Below are 18,936 nucleotides of genomic sequence, written 5' to 3'. Positions count from 1 at the left end.
ATGATATGGTCTGTTTTGGAGAAAGCTGGCAAGACAGGTAAGTAGGAAACAGGATTGTTCTTGACAGGCCACACGGCTGGATGCTTCTTGGACAAGGTGCTGGATACACGGCTGGAAAGCCCCTGGACACGGCACCCGGCTGGAAAGCCCTCAGATAGGGCACATGGTTGGAAAGCCCTTGGACAGGGCGCATGCTTTCCTCCATTAATATCAGTTGTCCAAGCCTTTGGTGCTACCTCAAGTCTACTTGTTTTTTTACCTGCCCCTCATGCCTTGTTACCTATTGTATCACTTTGTATGCTTTGTAATGGTTGTTAGTCACTGTTGTTGCTATATAAATAAATTATAATTATGCAAACCACAACCACATTTGAAAATGTTTACTTTTCACTCAGCAGTTGATGCGTACCTTTTTTCTGCTACGTATCTGAAATATATGGATATCTTAACCATGTAGGTTGGTGTGGCAGAGGATTTTGCTGGAAGTACAGTTCCAGTAAACAGCTTTGATATTGGGCTATTACCATGGGCTGTGTTTGCTGATCGTTTTTATGTTCATGCACTGACAGATTCCTTGATGTTGACTTTTTTGTTGATACTGGTTGGGCAGACTTTCATAACAAAACACTGCTTTACGTATAGAATTGTGTTTTATGAGAAAAAGGATACGTTCCTTTTTTTAAACTTGTGAGAATGCATATTAAATAATAAAAATACATGACTAACTTTCTAATGACAAATATACCAAAAAGAGGAAACAAAGGCTTTGTTTTGTTTTAAATTACTTCCAAGTATCAAATAACATTTGTGGAAAATCTTGAGGAGCTCAAGACAGGACCGCGTTCTTTTTTTAAGACTGATAAACATCAGGATCAGTTGTTCAGGAATACATTTTACAGTAATTTGTTTGCTCAGATGGCGTTTACATATTAGTACATCTCACGCAATGATCTGACTTTAATCATTGTGAAAAATATGCACCAATGCGCAAAATGAGACTGGGAGTATACGTTTTGTGTTTACCTATTTAGCTCTCCTATTATTTATAAGAATATCTGATCTAATAGTAAGGGATGCTCATGAATGCCAGGGCCAACATAGTAAGGGATGCTCATGAATGCCAGGGTTAAATAAATATGTTGTGTAACTGGATGGGCCAGGGTGTGTACGTTTGGCTTTTGAGAAGAGTAAAGGGGGCCTTGGTTGGCCCTGTGCGATCTTCTACTGCCTCAATATCTTATGTCCGTTCTTTATCCAGTGAAATAAAGGTGTGCTACATCTCCCAATTGCCCCTTTTGTACAGTAAATGTCTGGACATAAAATGTTTCATAGATATTAAACAGTACTATTAGAATGTACTTTGTTAATCCAATTTTGACAAGAACAGAATAAATGCAGTGCTATGCAAAATCAAAGTGAAATAATTACATTCACATGGCCTTTGGTATCTCCTCTATTCAACACTGAATGAGTATAGAATTAGATGTTTAGAAAATACATTTAAATATAGATGAACGCTAGGAATTCATTTGTATGGTGATGTACAGCTAATGGTGTGACCATAATGTATTACGACTGAACAGTGCTGCACATGTTAGTGCAGGTTATTAATGTGCCTACAGATGGATATAATAGATGTCAATTTAACAGGGTAAACTGTGCACTGACATCTGCTAAAATGCTATGGAAAATACACAACAGGCGGTATTAGCATGAAGGTGACCATGCTGAAACCGTGAGAGAGGATTAATGACAGTGTTCGTAATTGGCAAACACTAAAAGAGTTTGCATAGAGAAACATCATCCTTTCTTTCTGTGGCAGGACATATAGTATTAGGTTATTTGAACATCTTGAAACATTGCAATTTATAGTATTAATTCCTCAAAACTATTGATGTCATATTAGTGGTCATATTGTTTCACCTTATGAATCATTTAGTATTATAATGGATATGTATTAGCTGGCAGTAACCAATATACACGTTTCCATTTATAATCATCAAAGCAACCATTAGACAACTGATATCTTCCTTTTGCTTCTAGTACCACCTAGACACTGACAACACTCGAATCTACATTTTATCTCTCAACCCTTCTCCCTGTTCTCTACTTCGCCTCCTGGAATTGTATCATGAATGACATCTCATTACCTGAAGTTTCACAACTATACGACTGAGCTTATTGTTATACTGCCAACACCTCTGTCCACAATTCCTGACATATCTATCATTGTTGACAAATTCACTATCCACTCAACAAACCAAATTTGCTGCCTTGGTGTCACAATTCATTCTGATCTCTCCTTCATCCCTCACATCCAGTCACTCACCAAATTTTGTAACCTTTACCTAAGAAACATCTCTTGAATCTGTCCTTTCTTCACACAAGAAACAACCAAAACACTACTCTATTCCCTTGTGTTATCCCGTCTAAATTTTGCAACCCTCTACTGACTGGTCTCCCCCTCTCCTGCCTTTCACACTCCAATCCATCCTGAATACTGCGGCTAGTCATTTTTTTTCCTCATCTGCTGCCCTACTGTGCCAATCATGCCATTGGCTCTCTATACCCTCCCAGAATCAAAGTCAAACTCCTGACCCTATTTGGATATAAGGGTGGTGCAGAGCCTTTTACAACTCTGCACCAACCTTATATCCAAATACACCTCTAACCGCCCTCTTACCATGACTTGCATCTCTCTTTTAACATTATTATTACCTCTTCCCACTTACGTATTTAGGATTTCACAAATGCTGTACCACTTCTCTGGAATTCCCTACACCATTCTGTCAGGCATTTTTAGTTGTACTCTAATTTCAAATGTTGTCTAAAACCCCACCTTTTCTGAGAAGCGTAAACCTTTACACGTAACATTTCTCAACCAGCATCCTAATCACCTGCAGGGTCAGCAGACTTCTACGTGTAGGTAGTGTGTACCGTGCTCTAACACCCAACCATCACTATAACCCCATCAAATAAAAACCAGGAGACTGAACTGTATTAAAACAGGCCACACCTCGCTTTATTGAAAAACACTATTACAGAAGATTAATATAAATACATAGATATACAACAAAAACAACCAAATACATAAATAACAAATAACCGATAAACAAATATACATACAAAATCATGAAACCCTTCAAACATGTCCAACACAGAACTTAACCCCGTCCTTGCCGGCTACTCACCACCGAATAGTCCAAAGCACCGGTACTCGCCTGATCCAAACAACCACAACAGCTAACTTCCGTTGTCCCAAACCAATGCTAACCACCAGCCGACCATAAGCTCGGTGGGCACGTCCATAAAGACATCAGAGGTCTGGGCCCAACTTGCTTTCCTTGACACCAGTATCCAAACTCTGTAGCTTACAAAACCATACTGTCAAGGGCACACTACCCGCCTGCTGTGACAAAAGAGGCACTGACCGTGGTCACCCAAAGGGCACCCTATATCCCCTAAGGATTCCCACCCCTCACATTTACATACCCCAATCACAGAGCACTCACCCACACTCATACATGCTCCCTGTCCATTCAGCTATTTATTTCTTCAATCTTAATCCAAACAGTCCTCTTCTACTATTTCTACTAGTTTTTGTTAATGTGTGTCATATCATTTTAAAGTGTAATTTATTTTCACCACATCTTATTTTAACAGCAATACAGAATCTGCTGGCGTGATATATATATATATAAAAAAAATGTAATGTAAGTGGTATCAGAAAGGACTGTCAGCTAGAAGCTGGCCCCATTGGTCACTAACAAATGAATCCTATATTTGCATGCCTGTCCAAGTATGACTACCTATCACACATCCTACCTATACAAATATCATCCTAAACTTGTTTACTATCACAATCCTAACAATATAGGTAGTACCCTTAGTGCAAGCCAATAAGATTCCCCCTGTGCGTATGCTCAGAAGTCAGAGAGAGAACACTCCTGCCACTGAGTGGCTGCTTCAAGTGGTTCGAGATGTCGAATCTTCTTTCTTGGGGGGGGGAAGGTAAAAATGAAACTTTATCATCCACTTTGAAAGGCCCATTTTTGTAGAAAACCTTCCTGCTGAGTGATAAATAACTAAACTAGGGCTTGTGATTATAATGGAGTTACACAGTTTCAGAAAAGAACTTGAAATGTTCAAGTTATACAAGCGTTTTGTTTATCTTAAGTAATTTCCTAACAACTAGCAACTGTGAAGAGACAAAAAACCATGCTGATATCTCAATAGTCCTACTTTCTGCACCTGCAAATGTTATTCAGGAAGAATAGTAAACGTAATTCTATAAATACATATTATTATAAACATTATTTAAAATACAGAAAAGTAAATCCAAAGTTTATGTAAAAAACCAAAACATTAAACGTACAGCTGTCTATAATGGAATCACTTACTGTAAAAGAGTGATAAGTCCAACATTATGGATTGAGTTGGCAGTGTCTTTCATTTTATAGGGTCTACTATACTTTATGTGAGCATAAAGGCACATTATTTCACTCTTGCAATTAAAAAACAATTGTTAACAAATGCAATATAGTAATCCACTTTCCAGTTTTCCAAATATGAAATATTTTTTCTTGATTACTTATTTGTCTGAGTAATTGCACAACTCACAGAACATTGGTATGATTGGGATACAGAATATGCCTTTGAAACAGAAGTAACCTCTAGGCAGACAGGATATTGCTCTGACACCTCATTGTGAAAAATTGTATTATTTCTTATTTTGTGTTACTATATAGCAGCAGTGATGGATGACCTGCTTAACACAAGTATTATTAAGTATGTGGAATCATAATGTCAAGCCAGATTTGTATCATTTCTGTATAACAAGCATATCGTCCAATATTGCTATTTGCTTTGAAAAAAACTGACCTCTGGTCAATCACCAGTGGTTTATACCCTGCTTGAATATGGATTAATTGTGCATCTAAATGGCTACTCAATTGCCAGTCATAGGAGGTGACATTTAAACCGTTGCTCATTGCACAGAAAATATTGCATGAATTATATGATTTTTTTCATAGCCTGGGGAAACCCTACCCAGGAATCATTCTGTTGTATAAAATAATTTAGTTTTCACATGAACGGATCAGTATGATTGCCCAGGAAAGATACACAACCCTCATGGGTGTCAAGTGTGATAAATAGGAATGCTTTGCAAAGGATGTATAGGGCAATGTTTGGTATTTAAAAAAATGAAGTTTTTTTTTTTTTTAATACAGTATACATTATTCTGTTAATGGATGTTTGGAATTTAATTCCAATTTATATGTAAATGCTATTCAATCTAGATGGCAGAAATTATGTATGGGTTTGTGGGGTGATGTCCATGGTAGCAACTCATTGATTAATGTATAGTGCTATAAAATGCAGGGCATAAACCCAGAGACCTAGCCTTATTTATTAGTAACTATATTTGTTAATTAGCCCTCACTGAGATTATAAAACACAAGTACATTGGACATGTATACAGTTTTTTTTTTTGTTTACCTTTGCATTTGAACAGCATGCACAGATATACTAGTTTATCTTCTTCTTGGAAATAATCAGCTGGACCATATAGCACAAATACACAGATTACCATCACATAAATAGTTTGGTATACTCTTGCAAAAGCCAAACCAATCTTGATTAAAACACATAATTTACTGCAGCAACCGATTTAAGAAAGATTACAATGCACATCACTAAATCTTATTAACAGTATCTCAAACCACAACATTAAATTCTCTTGGGCTGGTCACAAGTGTTATCTAACTGTATATATTTTTTGGGTTTATACCGTTAAAACTAGCTTTTTTTTTAACCTTTTTTTATACCCTCAAGTATTACACATTGCCAGTTTCTTTTCTCAATGGAAATTTGTGTAGGATCTTAAACTGTGTTTATGATACCAAGAAAGGTTAACAGTCTCTTATTTTACGAACATCCCACTCGGTATATATTTAACTCCACATTTGTATGGATTATGCAGCGTATAATGTCATTGTGCAGACTGTTTACATGCACTCAGTCATTCTTAACCCCTTAATGACAAAGCCCGTACATGTACGGGGTCAAAATGCATTGTTTTCAATGGGTTTAGGGATCGCCCATTGTCCTTAAGGGGTTAAAGGATTTTTTAATGCAGTTGCAACACAAAATGTAACACTTTTAGAACTAAATGCAGCACTGAAAAATACATATATCACAGTCAATGTTATTTTGGGTGTTGCTCTAATCTGAATGTTTTGTCCATTTGCTATTTATGACAATAGGTACTATTCATTTTTTATGACAGTGTGACCATCCAAAGAAAGACCTAGCTAGGCTGTGGCTGATGCATAGCTGTTGAAGCTTGTGTTTTGGAAGAACAAGCAAGTGCGCACTAATCTCGTGCTATTGTCCATGTGTTATGTATACACTAGCATTTCAAGGCCTTTTGGTTGGGTTTGTCCCCACCGGATTGAAAGTGTCCAGTCTGCTTCTGCTTTTATTTAAAACAGAACAATATTCGAAATAAGTAAGCCCATCCTGCTTTTTGAGGATCTAATTGTTGAGTTTGTTTTCCTTTTCTTTATTTTTCCTGATCGAATCCTCAACATCTGGCCCTTAAAATGTATCATGTTATTAAGTCAGTTCAGTTGTTAAGCATACTGGAGTGTCTTACCAAATGAGCCAACTGTATAGTTCTCCTTAGCGAAAACTAAACTCTAGGACAATTTCATTAAGCAACTTCTGCCATTGCATTTGTATAAACTATTCACTACTCTACTACTACTCGCACAGCAGCTGTTACACTACATATGCTGATTATTAACCCCTTCGTGACAAAGGCTGATTTTACTTTTTGTACCCTTCGTGACAATGGCCGTTTTAACATTTCTGCGCTGCTCGTGTTTAGTTGTAATTTTCTTCTTTCCCGTTAACTGAACCCACACACATTAGATATTGTTTTTTTCAGGACAAGAAGGGCTTTCTTTAGATGACATTGTTTTGATTGTATCATATTATTTACTATTAAAAAAAGTATAAAATATGGTGAAAAATTTAGAAAAAAATGACTGTTTATAACTTTTAGTTGAAAAATCTTTTACTCATCTATAAAAGGTAATAAAAAAACCTGCTAAATAGATTCTACTATTTGTCCTGAGTTTAGAAATACCCAATGTTTTTATGATTTTTTGCTTTTTTCTACACATTATGGGGCAAAAAGTACAGGTAGCGTTTTGCTATTTCAAAGCCTTTTTTTCCAAATCTGGTAATTCTTCCCCCCATGTGCCATTTCGGGTATCTTTGAAGCCGGCCAATGCAATTTACCCCATCAAGTCATATATTTTTGAAAACTAGACAGCCCATGGTATTCCAAGTGCTAGTATTTTAACCCTTTCCAAGCACTAATTCTACCATCAGCCTTTGTCAAACTTTATGGTAGTCATTTTTTTTGCATTTGTTTTTTCACACACATTTTACTTTAGGTATGAATAAACAGGTTCTGGTATATGTCACTATCATAAAACAACCCAATATGTGTTTAGCAACATCTCCTGAGTACAGCGATACCTCACATGAATGATTTTGCCTAGCTGTTTGGGGGCAAAAGGGCCACATTTGGGGCATGCACATTTTTCAATGTTGAACTTTGGCATTTCGGGATCCACTGCCCATGCCCTATTTGGTACATCTTTGAGCCGGGCCATTTCAGTGTGCCCAACAAAACCATATATTTTTGAAAACTAGACACCCCAGGGTATTTTAAATGCTGGTATTTTAACTCTTTGCATGCACACATTTTACCACCAGCATTTTTTCAAAGTTTGCAGTAGTATTTTTGTGTGTGTATTTTTCCCACACACACCTACTTTATGTATGAATTTACAGCTCCTGGTATATGCCGCTGTCACACGACACCCCAATATGTGTTCAGCAACATCTCCTGAGTACAGTGATAACCCACATGCATGGGTTTGTCATTTTTGGGGGGAACTAAAAGGCCACATTTGGTACGTGTGCATTTTTCTAATTGGAAATTAGATGTGTGGCCATCCTTCCCCCCCGTGTTAATTGGGACATTGTTGAATCCGGCCAATTCAATTTACCCCATCAAATCATACATTTTTTGTGTAGACACCCCATGGGCATTTAATATGCCAGTATTTTAACTCTTTCCATGCAAGAATTGTTTTAAGCTAATGTGCTAATTTTAGGACTTGCTCACAAAAATATATTTTTTATATATATATTTTAATTTTTTTTTGCCTTTTTTAAAACATTTTTAACATTTTTTTTCAACTTGAAGGTTCCCCTGATAGTGACATCAGAGGGAAATTATTTTTACATTTTGCTGTTTTTTTACTATTTTTTTTCTAATGATTATTAATTTAATTTATTTTTTTCTAATCACACTGTGATTAGAAAGCTGGGCTCCATTGACTTGCATGGTTGAATGCAGTACCTGTATTCAACCTGCAAGTGGAGCCAGAGTTCTCTAGAGGGTCAGGAGACCGTCTAGCGAACTTTTTCGTCTTTATTATTTTTTTTCCCGGGCCGCCGCCATCTTGCTGATGGCGAAGATCACCGGCAGCTGCGGCTGTGACCGCTCTCCGCAGCGGTCACAGTCCATCAAGAGGTAAGTGCTTGGTGTCGCTGGATGCCTCCTGATCGAGGCATTCTAGCGACACCATTTAAGTTTAGGAGGTGATCGTTGATCGCCTCCTAAACGCTTTTAAAACGGGCGTCCGCCGCCATACATTGACATGGCCCCTGATTCCGATCATGGTGTTGCTGAATGCTTCGAGGTCGAGGCATTACAGCAACGCCGTTTGGGTAAAAAAAATCGATCACGGATCGATTTTTTTTTTTTACCCGTTATAACAAATGACAGTCCTGGCACGTCATTTGTCGTTAACGACATGTTTTTCCGTGACGTGCCCGGACCGGCAATTGTCATCAAGGGGTTAAGGAGAAAACATTTGTGTGTGGATGCTTGGTAACAATGTTCTCTAGCATAAGACCTTTGATACAATTGTCTTTTATCAAAAATGTGACGTTTGATCTAGTAAAATGATTGCTTAGTTTCTGTTTCACTGCTTTCTATGAAATGTCATTTTTCTTTGTTATAACGGTGTATAATTTAATTGTCACTAGCAGTGTTCCCTCTAAGCTGTGCGCTCGTAGCATTTTTAAAGAGCGCACACATCCAAAAATTGTGCGCACAACAGTTTTTCCCAATAAAAAAAAATAAATATTTTTTTTTTTATACTTTATGCGGCGTGGATATTGTGCGCACATAATTTTGGCTCTGGGAAAATTTTTGCACAAGAGAAATTTTCTGCGCACGCCACCTAAGAAAAATTAGATGGAACATTGGTCACTAGAATCTATTGGGAAAAGGGGGGGGGCTACGGCCACTCAAAACACCACTGTGTTCGATACAGAGCAGTCTTTTACACCATAGGACAAATTAAAATGAAAGTGTGTGTAAATAGTACAGAATTTGCAAAAACAGCCTAAGTGAAGCAATCCTGTTTTCTCTTGGCTGGCTTCCTGGATGGTTCAAGATTTGATTGTATCGGTCCCAGTGCAGGCTAAAAACCTGCACAAACAGTTCTAGTTATGTTTGTCGCTGCTGACAGCTTGTCTGAAATTCGTAATTATAGGTAACGTTGTTTTGCAATCAGGTGTGTGTTTTTGTACCTTGTCTGTGTTTCATTATGACTAGGGGCTGTGTTACTGAGCTCACCATATGACCACTTATAAACTGTATGTATTATCTCTATTACAAATACACAAAGATATATTTTTAGGAGTGAAACGTTTTTTGTTTTAGTAGCTTATCTTCGACTTTTCTAAATGGTCCTGTTTTGCTGTTATGTTGTTTAACCATCCATCAAATGGAAGCTTTGCTTTTTATGTTCAGCCATTGTATTCACATATTAAACAATTTTCTTTAAATAAAATAACACCTAACAAAACTCCAAGCCTCCCTTTTTTTTCATTAAATTAAACTGTTTGGTTTAATTTTGGTTGGTTAAGTTGGCTAAGTCTCTAATGAAGGCCTTGGGCAATTTTGAAGGCCTTGGGCAATTTTGAAGTCCACTGTTACCTTTCGAAGAAGTACCTGTGTATCAGCTTATCGCTACGTTCTGTTAAAAGATGAAAACACATAATAAACACTTGGCATAGATACTGAAGTTATACTAAGTAAATTACCCCTTAAGGACAATGGGCGGTACCTAAACCCATTGAAAACAATGCATTTTGAGCCCATACATGTACGGGCTTTGTCATTAAGGGGTTAAGACGTTTTATGGGAACCTCCATATTATGGTGTCCAGAATCTGAAAGTGTGGATGTCCTTTCTTCTTTAAATGTGACACAAGAAAGTTATTTTTTATAAAAGTATTGTGTAATAACACACATTTTGGGAGGTTTTGCTATTTATGTCATTCATTTTTTACAGGTTTGGAAGAGATCGGGAGCCTGGTTTTACAAAGGCCTGCCCAAATACATCTTACCATTGAAAGTATCAAGTAAACCAAAAGATTTCCATGTGAAAACTTCTTCCGAGCCATCAGCACAAGATGGAAGGAACAGTGCAAGTAGCAGAACTTACACCTGGGCTAAAGGGAGAGGTTAGTAAAATCAGACCATCCAAATGACTTAAATCATTGGTAAGTTGCAGTAAGTCACATGATTTAAATAAGCAGTAAAAGTAAATTATAAAAATAATAATGGGTAATATGTATGATTACAAACTGGAACTTAAGCCTGCATCATAGTATTTTACATTTTCCCAGAATCACACACATAACAAAATCTTGAGATTTATAATGAATACAATACATACGTTGCAATATAATTATAGCTAAATTTGCGACTGCCTTTTGGTGTTACATGATAAAAGCCCACATATACAGACATTGATATGTAAACTTGTTTATATGACCTTATAACAGACAGGCTCATTTTTGTACAATGTTCTTGTAGGCAGCATGCAAACTGAAAGGGTGTTTTATTGTAGATCAATTTTTTGGGTAGCAATTAAAGAGGAACTATTGCATTCTAGGTTTTGTTGAATCAATGTACTTATGCCTATATACAACATAGTAATTTCTGTTCACTAAATTGCTGATAAAGAAAAACTATCTGTTTGTTGCATGTAGGGGTTGCCATCTTGCTGCTGCATCGCATTATAATACTGCTGTAATATATCTGTGATATTTGAGCTATACAGAGTAATTATAAAGGTGTTTGTTAAAACAATACAGAAAATGGATTTTGCCATAGTATCCCAAGAGAAAATGGTGTTCAAAGGTGATATGTTTGATTGGACCAACATAGAAAAGAATGTGAAGTGGCATAAGCTTTTGAGCTCCCAAAAGCCTATGTCGTTTTTATATTTTTATTTGTTATCTTAATAAAAGAAGCATGTTAGAACGTTCTACCTTGCTTGATGGTAAGATTTCAATGAATCTTCATGGTTAATAGAGGAAAAAAAACCTAGGAAAGGTTTTGAACTATTGTGAAAGCAGGAAAGTATAAATCTGAATAGTTTTAAAAGTGAAACAATATATAAACAAAATAATAGTACAATTGATGAATTTCAGTATATTAATTGAGGGTTTTATCTCCAACGTGACAGTTTTTACTTAAACTATCTGTAATTAAAACAAAGCCACTATTCATATCTGTACTTAGAATTTCTAAGCATAGTTTTTTGTACATATGAGATATGAAAGGCATAATGGAAAGGATTTATGTCTATTTTTGAAAAAGGAAAATACCCAAAGCTACCCTAGTGATATTTAATGAAAAGTGCTACATTTCATCAACTCAAAACATTCTTTTAGAGTTTTTTTGGTAAGGACAACTCTATGATTGTGGAAGGGGACTACTGATTCAGTTATATTTATCATGGATTACATTGATATGTTACATGAATTCAAAATTATTTTATAGTTTCAAAATTGTAATGGTTTGGAACTTTTGGATTTGGTGCTTCACGCTCCTTATAGTTTCAGGGTTCTGCAATTATGGGCTCAGTGAGATACAGAATAGAGAAAAACGTCTTTGAAGGAAAACAAAGATTCAGCCTGATGAGAATTAGGCGTTTTTGTTAGCCAGCATTATTATTATTTTTTGTAATTATTATTTCCCACTGACCGCTATGCTGACAGCTGTTTTATGTCAGAAATTAATTGAGATACCTCTGGTCTAGCACGGTAAATATCTCTTTCGTTTAATGTGAATCATCTGCCAGTAGGAAACTAGACATATGAGAAATTGCTGAAAATCTAATACTAAAAATAATAATTCATTGATCTTTTTGGTTGGTGGGAGCAAATAATTTTAGATCAAATCTTTTTTTTTTCCTTTTCTATTTTATGTGCCCTTATTGGGCTGTTAATGCATTGTGCATTTAACAACATTTGCGGCTGTTTTATAGTGGCTCTTACTCAAATGTACATTGTTTCCTTGGGCTTTTGATGAATGAGGATACATTTGGTGGGATCTATAGGGCTGTAGGCCATCGACAATACTAAATATCTTTCCCAACCAGCTTATGATAGGAATAAATACTGAAGGGTTATTTTTCTTTTGCAAGGTGTTAGTCAACACAACAACCAAAAACTGTTCAGTATTTATAATAATTAGTGTCAGGTACTGACATGTCCCCATGGAGAACTGAAAGTGGTTGTTAATCTGGAATAGATCTCCCTGGGGTAATAGAAAGAACAGAAGGAAAGATCTAGATATTTCCTAATTTTAAAAAACATACTTTTAATGCCGATGACACTTTTCCCAAATCCTACATTTTTACAGTTACAGCAACCTGCAAGAGGAGATCAGAGATGGGTAATGTGTTTTTGTTGAAATATCTTAAGATAACTACTTAACACTGGTAAAAAAAAAAACCTACTCTTCTCTTTAACTTGCCACCAACACATGCTTTTTGAGCATAGGTTTTCCAGCATATGGCAGTAGCAAATTAATTTTCATGAACAATGTTTGTTGCACTGTATTGTCTTCCAATAAAGTTAATGTTTCCAATACATATAATGTACTTTGGCACTTTCATGCATATAATAGCAATGTTTTTATGGCAACCTATTCTGCAGAATCTCCCATATACATTTGGCAATTCCCCACTTCCTCCTCAACTGTCCATTAACTTATTTTCCTGTTTTAATTATTGAACCATGTAGCAAACACGAGATTTTCTTGACAAATGTGTTTGATTACATTTGTAAGAGCCTTTTCAGCTTACCACTTGCCATACCTTTGTACTAATCCCCCCCAAATTTTTATCCTTCCTCAATCAGTGCTCTCTCCCTATCCAACAGGTAGGCACGTGTGTGTTCCTGTTAAGACAGTGCTTGTCAACAGGACAGTCTGGGGCCAAAAGTAGGCCCAGGCATTGAAAACAGACCGACCTACGTGTTGGCAACACCTGAAACTCTGATGAGTGCATTTCTTTCACTTATTCAGGACTTTGAGGCATATTTTTTCCCCTTCGTCATTTACTTTTGCTCACGGTTGGAAAGTTAATTTTGGTCATAGAAACATTATATTTGTTGGCATATAAGAGCCATTTGGCCCATCCAGTCATGCATATAAGCAAATTTCTATAGAATAAACAGCCTAAGAAATATGTCTATTTAGCTTCCATTGCTTTACACAATTCATCTTAGCATACACGAAACTCTGTTTTACATTAATTATCATTACAATGCTCATGCTACCATATCTTAATATAGAAGTTTTTTTCATGGTTCACTGCTTTTAAAAGCATTTTATCTTTTATTTAAAATGTGTATTGTTTAGGGGGGAATATAAAAACCTGTTTCTAGATACTATTTCATTCTGTGGTATAGTTATTGATGATGCACCATGTGCAAAGTATTGAGGCCTAGCTATTCCTGTAAATGAATACAAAATGTTGTCTCCGCAGAATTTCCTCCGTATGCATTACGTCCTACACCTAGCTAAATGTCATACAGGAGATGTTTTTGAGCCAAACACGTCTTATTGCACTTGACATTCTTACCTCTGTGCCGGCTTGTAATGTTGAGCGCCGGAAGATGACGTCATTTCCGGTCAGGGGAGGGCTGGCAGCCTAAGGCCTGGGGGGCAAGTCTAGTCAAGTGGGCCATTGCGCCACCAAAGCGGCTGCGAGCGACATTGATAGCAGTCACTCCACTGGCGCCTAATGAAATTAAAGCAGCCGGCGTGCACGCACCGCACCGCCCAATAGCCGTGCCTCAGCTCTTTATCCCACCCCTTTTAAGACGTGGGACGAAGAGCTGAGGAATGGCCATTGGGTCTGACTGCTGCATGATACAGGGCCGTACCTAGAGTATTTGGCACCTGTGGCAGATCTTGTATGTGGCACCCCCCCACACACACACTTTAAAACTGCATATTTTCTATGGTTAGGCAAACATTGACAGGGATACAGCAAAATTGTTATCATTATAAAATGAGGCACACATTGACGGTGGTACAGCATAACTGTTATCATTATATACTTAGGGATTATGCTGTACCACCGTCAATGTGTGCCTATACTTTGAGCCAGACACTGGCAATACTGCAGTACAACCCCTATCACTATATACTAAGCCAAACATTGATGTGGTGTAGGCCTAACACTTCAGTGACTGGCTTAGTATATAGTAGGGATGCACCGAAATGAAAATTCTGGACCGAAACTGAAAATTCAGCATTCATTTGCCCAAAACCAAAAAAAAAAACATTTAAAATACTTTATTAAAAGTAGCACACCAAAATTAGACAAAAAAAAAAATCAACAATATTAATATATATATAAACATATATATACATATAATTAACAGCAATCACAATCCTATCATGCCCAGGTTCTAGCATGTACTGGCTGACTTAGCATGATAGGCTTGTGATTGCTGTTTGCAACCATATATATCTATTAATACTGTTATTGAATTATTGGATAAAAAAATAACAGCAATCACACTCCTATCATGCCTAGACAGCCTCCCTATGCCATGCTATCCCCCCACACTTCCATGCAATCTGAAACCCTCATTCACAAACATTCATCATAAACTAAAGCATAACACCCATCACTCTCACACACTTACTAATATTTTCCTACCTTTCCTCTGGCACTGTCACTTTTCCTCCTCCTCTGCATTCTTTCTCTTCTTCTTCCTCCTCCTCTGTGTCCTGTCCTTCCGGTGCGCGGAAGACGGTGGACGTGGCTTCAGTGTTGTGCGCCGGGATTTTACATCAAGTCCCGACGCACAGCCACAGTTGCCGCGCGCATCATTTTTGGAGGCACGGTGGCCAGTCCCGGTGGCAGCCGCTTAGTTTTTAACTTTGCGGCTGCCATGAATGTTCGCGATTGCCCCCTGCCCCGCCCCTGTTTCCAGCGCTCAGCATTACAAGCCGGCACCGAGACCGAGCAGAGAGACTCACCGCAGGACTGCTGAAAGGTAAGTACGGGGGGGGGAGGGTAGATAATGGGGTGGGGGGCGGCAGGGAGAGGAAGGGTAGATAAGGGGGGCGGCATTTTAAGCAAGAAATCAAGCAGAAAACCCAGGTAAACTTTAGAAATGTTAATGGTTATCAGTCTTTGTTAATTAGCAATCGCTGGCTTTTCCTGAACGTCAAACTCTGACAGACCAATGTCTGACATTTTGCTTTTAATTACCAATGCTAATTACAATTGATTAGATGCATTTGTTACCTCAAGTGGCATTACATTAGGAATGACTTGATTATCTAGAATAATTAAAGGAATTAAATATTTAAGGTGAAGTGCTTTACCTGCCTTCTAGCCAATGTTTACTAACATCTGTTGTCTTTATTACCCAGGAGTCTTGAATGGTCCTTTTTCATTGCAAAGGCTCAAAGCTTAATTTGTGTTTAGTATAACATGTCTTTATTATACACAAGATGGCCTTACCTTATGCTGCTGCATTGGGCCCTGGGGGGCCAGCAACATAACTTGTACCTGTTCTAGTTGTTAAAACATGCTAAGTAGTAGTCTTAGTTAACCCTGTTACATCCAAGGGTTTCAAAAAAAATAAAAAATTCCATCCACAAAAATTGTCAAATAATTTTGAAGTGTTTGTTCACTGCTAAATCCCAATTTTGATGTTTACTGCAACCACCAAATACATTATAGGCTGTTTTCTAGAAAGAAATAGCTTTCTTTAGACACCATATGTTGGCCAATCATTTAATATGAAAAAATAAAGCATTAATGTACGTTGTTTTCCCCATTCCCCATTTTTCTTTAATAAATTGTGCACACCTAGTGCAGCAAACAAAAATACTCCTAAAATGTATTCACTTTTACCTGCCAGAAAATTACTGAATGAGTGGCAATCTTTGACTATGCTCATGGGAAAAAGTTTAATTTTTCAAACTTTTGTCGATAAGCAATGGTGGACTGGTATATATTGTCCCCAGGGTCCATTGACAATGCCAGGAAAACAAAAACATGCATATTCACACTAAACACTCTGGCTGTGCCTGGTATGCATAGTGACAGCTGTCTTCTTAGTTTTCCCCATTAACCAATACAAAGCCACACTACCAGAAAGCTAAAGCTGTGCAGAGTTGTGAGTTTTTTTATACACTTAGAATAATATATTTAACACCAAATGTGCACATTGTCAGAATCTGAATTAATGGACAATGCCTCATGCAATTTACAATAAAGCAAGATATTCAAGGGTCAGGTTCTTTAGTGCATGGAAATACTGTGTCAAGTGGTTCTTGCCGGCTGTCAAAATTCTGTGTTTCTATGTTGCTAGGGCCGCCTCTGATCTCCACAACTAAGCCCTTTTGTATATTACAATGAGATTTTATATTATTGTGAAAATAGATATAGGCTTTTGAGCAAGGTCAAGTGATTTCCCCATAAGCAAATGTTCTTAAAAATAAATTAAATACACTGTAACTACATTATGCCAACATGTCAGAATTAGATGTGTGTATACATAATACATAAAATAAACAGAATTGTGGTTATTTGAAAGGACATTCTAGCCATCATACTTTAATGCATCTAGTAGCTGAGGTCCTTCTACATTTTAATGTGCCCTTTTTGCAAATATGTGGGGAGATTATGCAGAATCTTCCCATATTTGTCCTTCTCACTGGTATTTTCAGTACAAGAAATGTGGTCGAATGAACACATCTCCTTACGTATGATATTCTTCCCGCCAGTGAGCTCCAGCATTGGCTTAGTGATTCAGTCTATTCAGATCCGCATGGGCATGGGCAGAAAGCAGTCTCATACATTTTAATGTGAGCATTTTCTTGCCACTAATTTGCTGCTTTAAGCTGCCAGTTAGTGGCAGAGAACAACTTTAGCAGCAAAGCTGCAGCTTCTATCTCAGAGAAGAGCCCTAAATAAGACAACTATACATCACCGGCTTTTACTAGCAGAATATGTTTAAGTAAGTCATATGTTTAAACTGTTCATTATATACCGTAATACCAATTTGAATTGGTATGTTGTATAAAAGAATAGGGGTCAGCATGCAGTGCAAGGGATAGCAGGCAATATTAACTAAAGTTGGCCGATAGGTGCTAAGCGGTGCTAACAGAAGCAAGAAATCATAAACTGCTCTTTACAGAGTTAGCTGTCACTTTGAGTGCTTTGTTCTTAGGTTGTAATGATCTATTATTCCCATTTGTAATGAAATTTCATTTTGTGGTAACAAATAGATAACACTCCTCTTAGAGCTAGATTTGTTAAGAAGGATTAGAAATGTGATTTCTGGCGCTTGCAGGTAGATTTTGAAATTGCAATACCCAGGCTTGATGACCCAAATGAATCATGAAAGCAATAAAACACAAGGCTCCCAAAAATGAGCTGATGTGAGGGAGAAAATTGTTTGACATTCTTTGCATTATGATGAAAGCTGTCACTACAAGTTAGTATCTGCCTGCTGATGAGGTCAATTCCAGTAGCCCACAGGCTAAAAGATCATTGAGACAACATAAGAAAAAAATCGATCTACATGATAGAGAGGCTCCACAGCTTGTTGATATGTTTTTTCTAAATAACGTGATGTGAAAAATCTATAGCAATGTAAGGATGTCCATTAATTTGCTGCTAATAAGAATACTAGCAAAAAAAAACATTAAAAAGTTATGCTTGCAGCCTTTTACATCATCCCATTGTTATGATCACAGCCATTACTCATATATTAATATGTAGGATTGTGTTCTTATTTTAAATAAATAAATAAATAAATATAAAATCAAAAGCATTCTAGAGCTATCATACTAACTCATCTTAAGCTGACATTATGACCAGATTTATCTAGACAATATGTTATGATAGATACCCATATATCTAGAAATGTATACACTACATTTATATTTGTCCACATACCCAGTGGCAACTAGGCAAAGGCCAAGGTCATGGGCGTAGGAACCCCTAAGCAGAGCCGGCCTTAGGTGTTCTGGCGCCCTGTGCGGACTACTCCTCTGGCGCCCCCCCATCCCCCAAAAAATCTCCCCCCTCTGCCCTTCTCACTGCCCCTCCCCCTGCCCCTTATCACTATATCTACCCCCTATCCTTACTTACCTTGTTGCCGGAGTCCTGCGGTGGGAGCGGGAGGCATCCGTCTTCCCGCTCTGCCGCGGTGCACGCTTCACAGCTGGGCGCCAGTATAATTCTGGCGCTCAGCACGAAACGCTGGCACTGCGACAAAGTCAAGGAGAGTGAGGGGCTGAAAACTTCACGAGCAACCCTGCTCGGTGCCCCTGCCCGGGACATAAATGAAAAAAACTTTTTTTTGTGTTTAACTTTATTTAACATCCTCCATGTTAAATAAAGTTAAAAAAAAACTTTATTTAACATGGAGGATGTTAAATAAAGTTACAAAAAAAACAAATGTTATAATTTAAGTCCCGGACGGCTCCCCTGTTGCCATGGCG

The 18,936-nt window shown here is 37.4% G+C and overlaps 1 protein-coding gene across 1 annotated transcript in view; it reads left to right on the top strand.

Moving 5' to 3' along the window:
* Nucleotides 1–18,936, top strand: part of LOC149300974 (rab effector Noc2-like) — a 94,524-nt gene that overhangs the window by 19,199 nt on the left and 56,389 nt on the right. The window contains exon 5 of the mRNA XM_089484500.1: nt 10,451–10,622. Coding sequence (XP_089340626.1) covers nt 10,451–10,622 — 172 coding nt within the window. The remainder of the gene's footprint in view (nt 1–10,450; nt 10,623–18,936) is intronic.

This window comes from Sceloporus occidentalis, unplaced genomic scaffold (assembly GCF_023333645.1).
Source record: "Sceloporus occidentalis isolate IW3139 unplaced genomic scaffold, rSceOcc1.0.p SCAF_22, whole genome shotgun sequence".
Lineage (NCBI taxonomy): Eukaryota > Metazoa > Chordata > Lepidosauria > Squamata > Phrynosomatidae > Sceloporus > Sceloporus occidentalis.
This window is presented reverse-complemented; position numbering and strand designations above follow the sequence as displayed.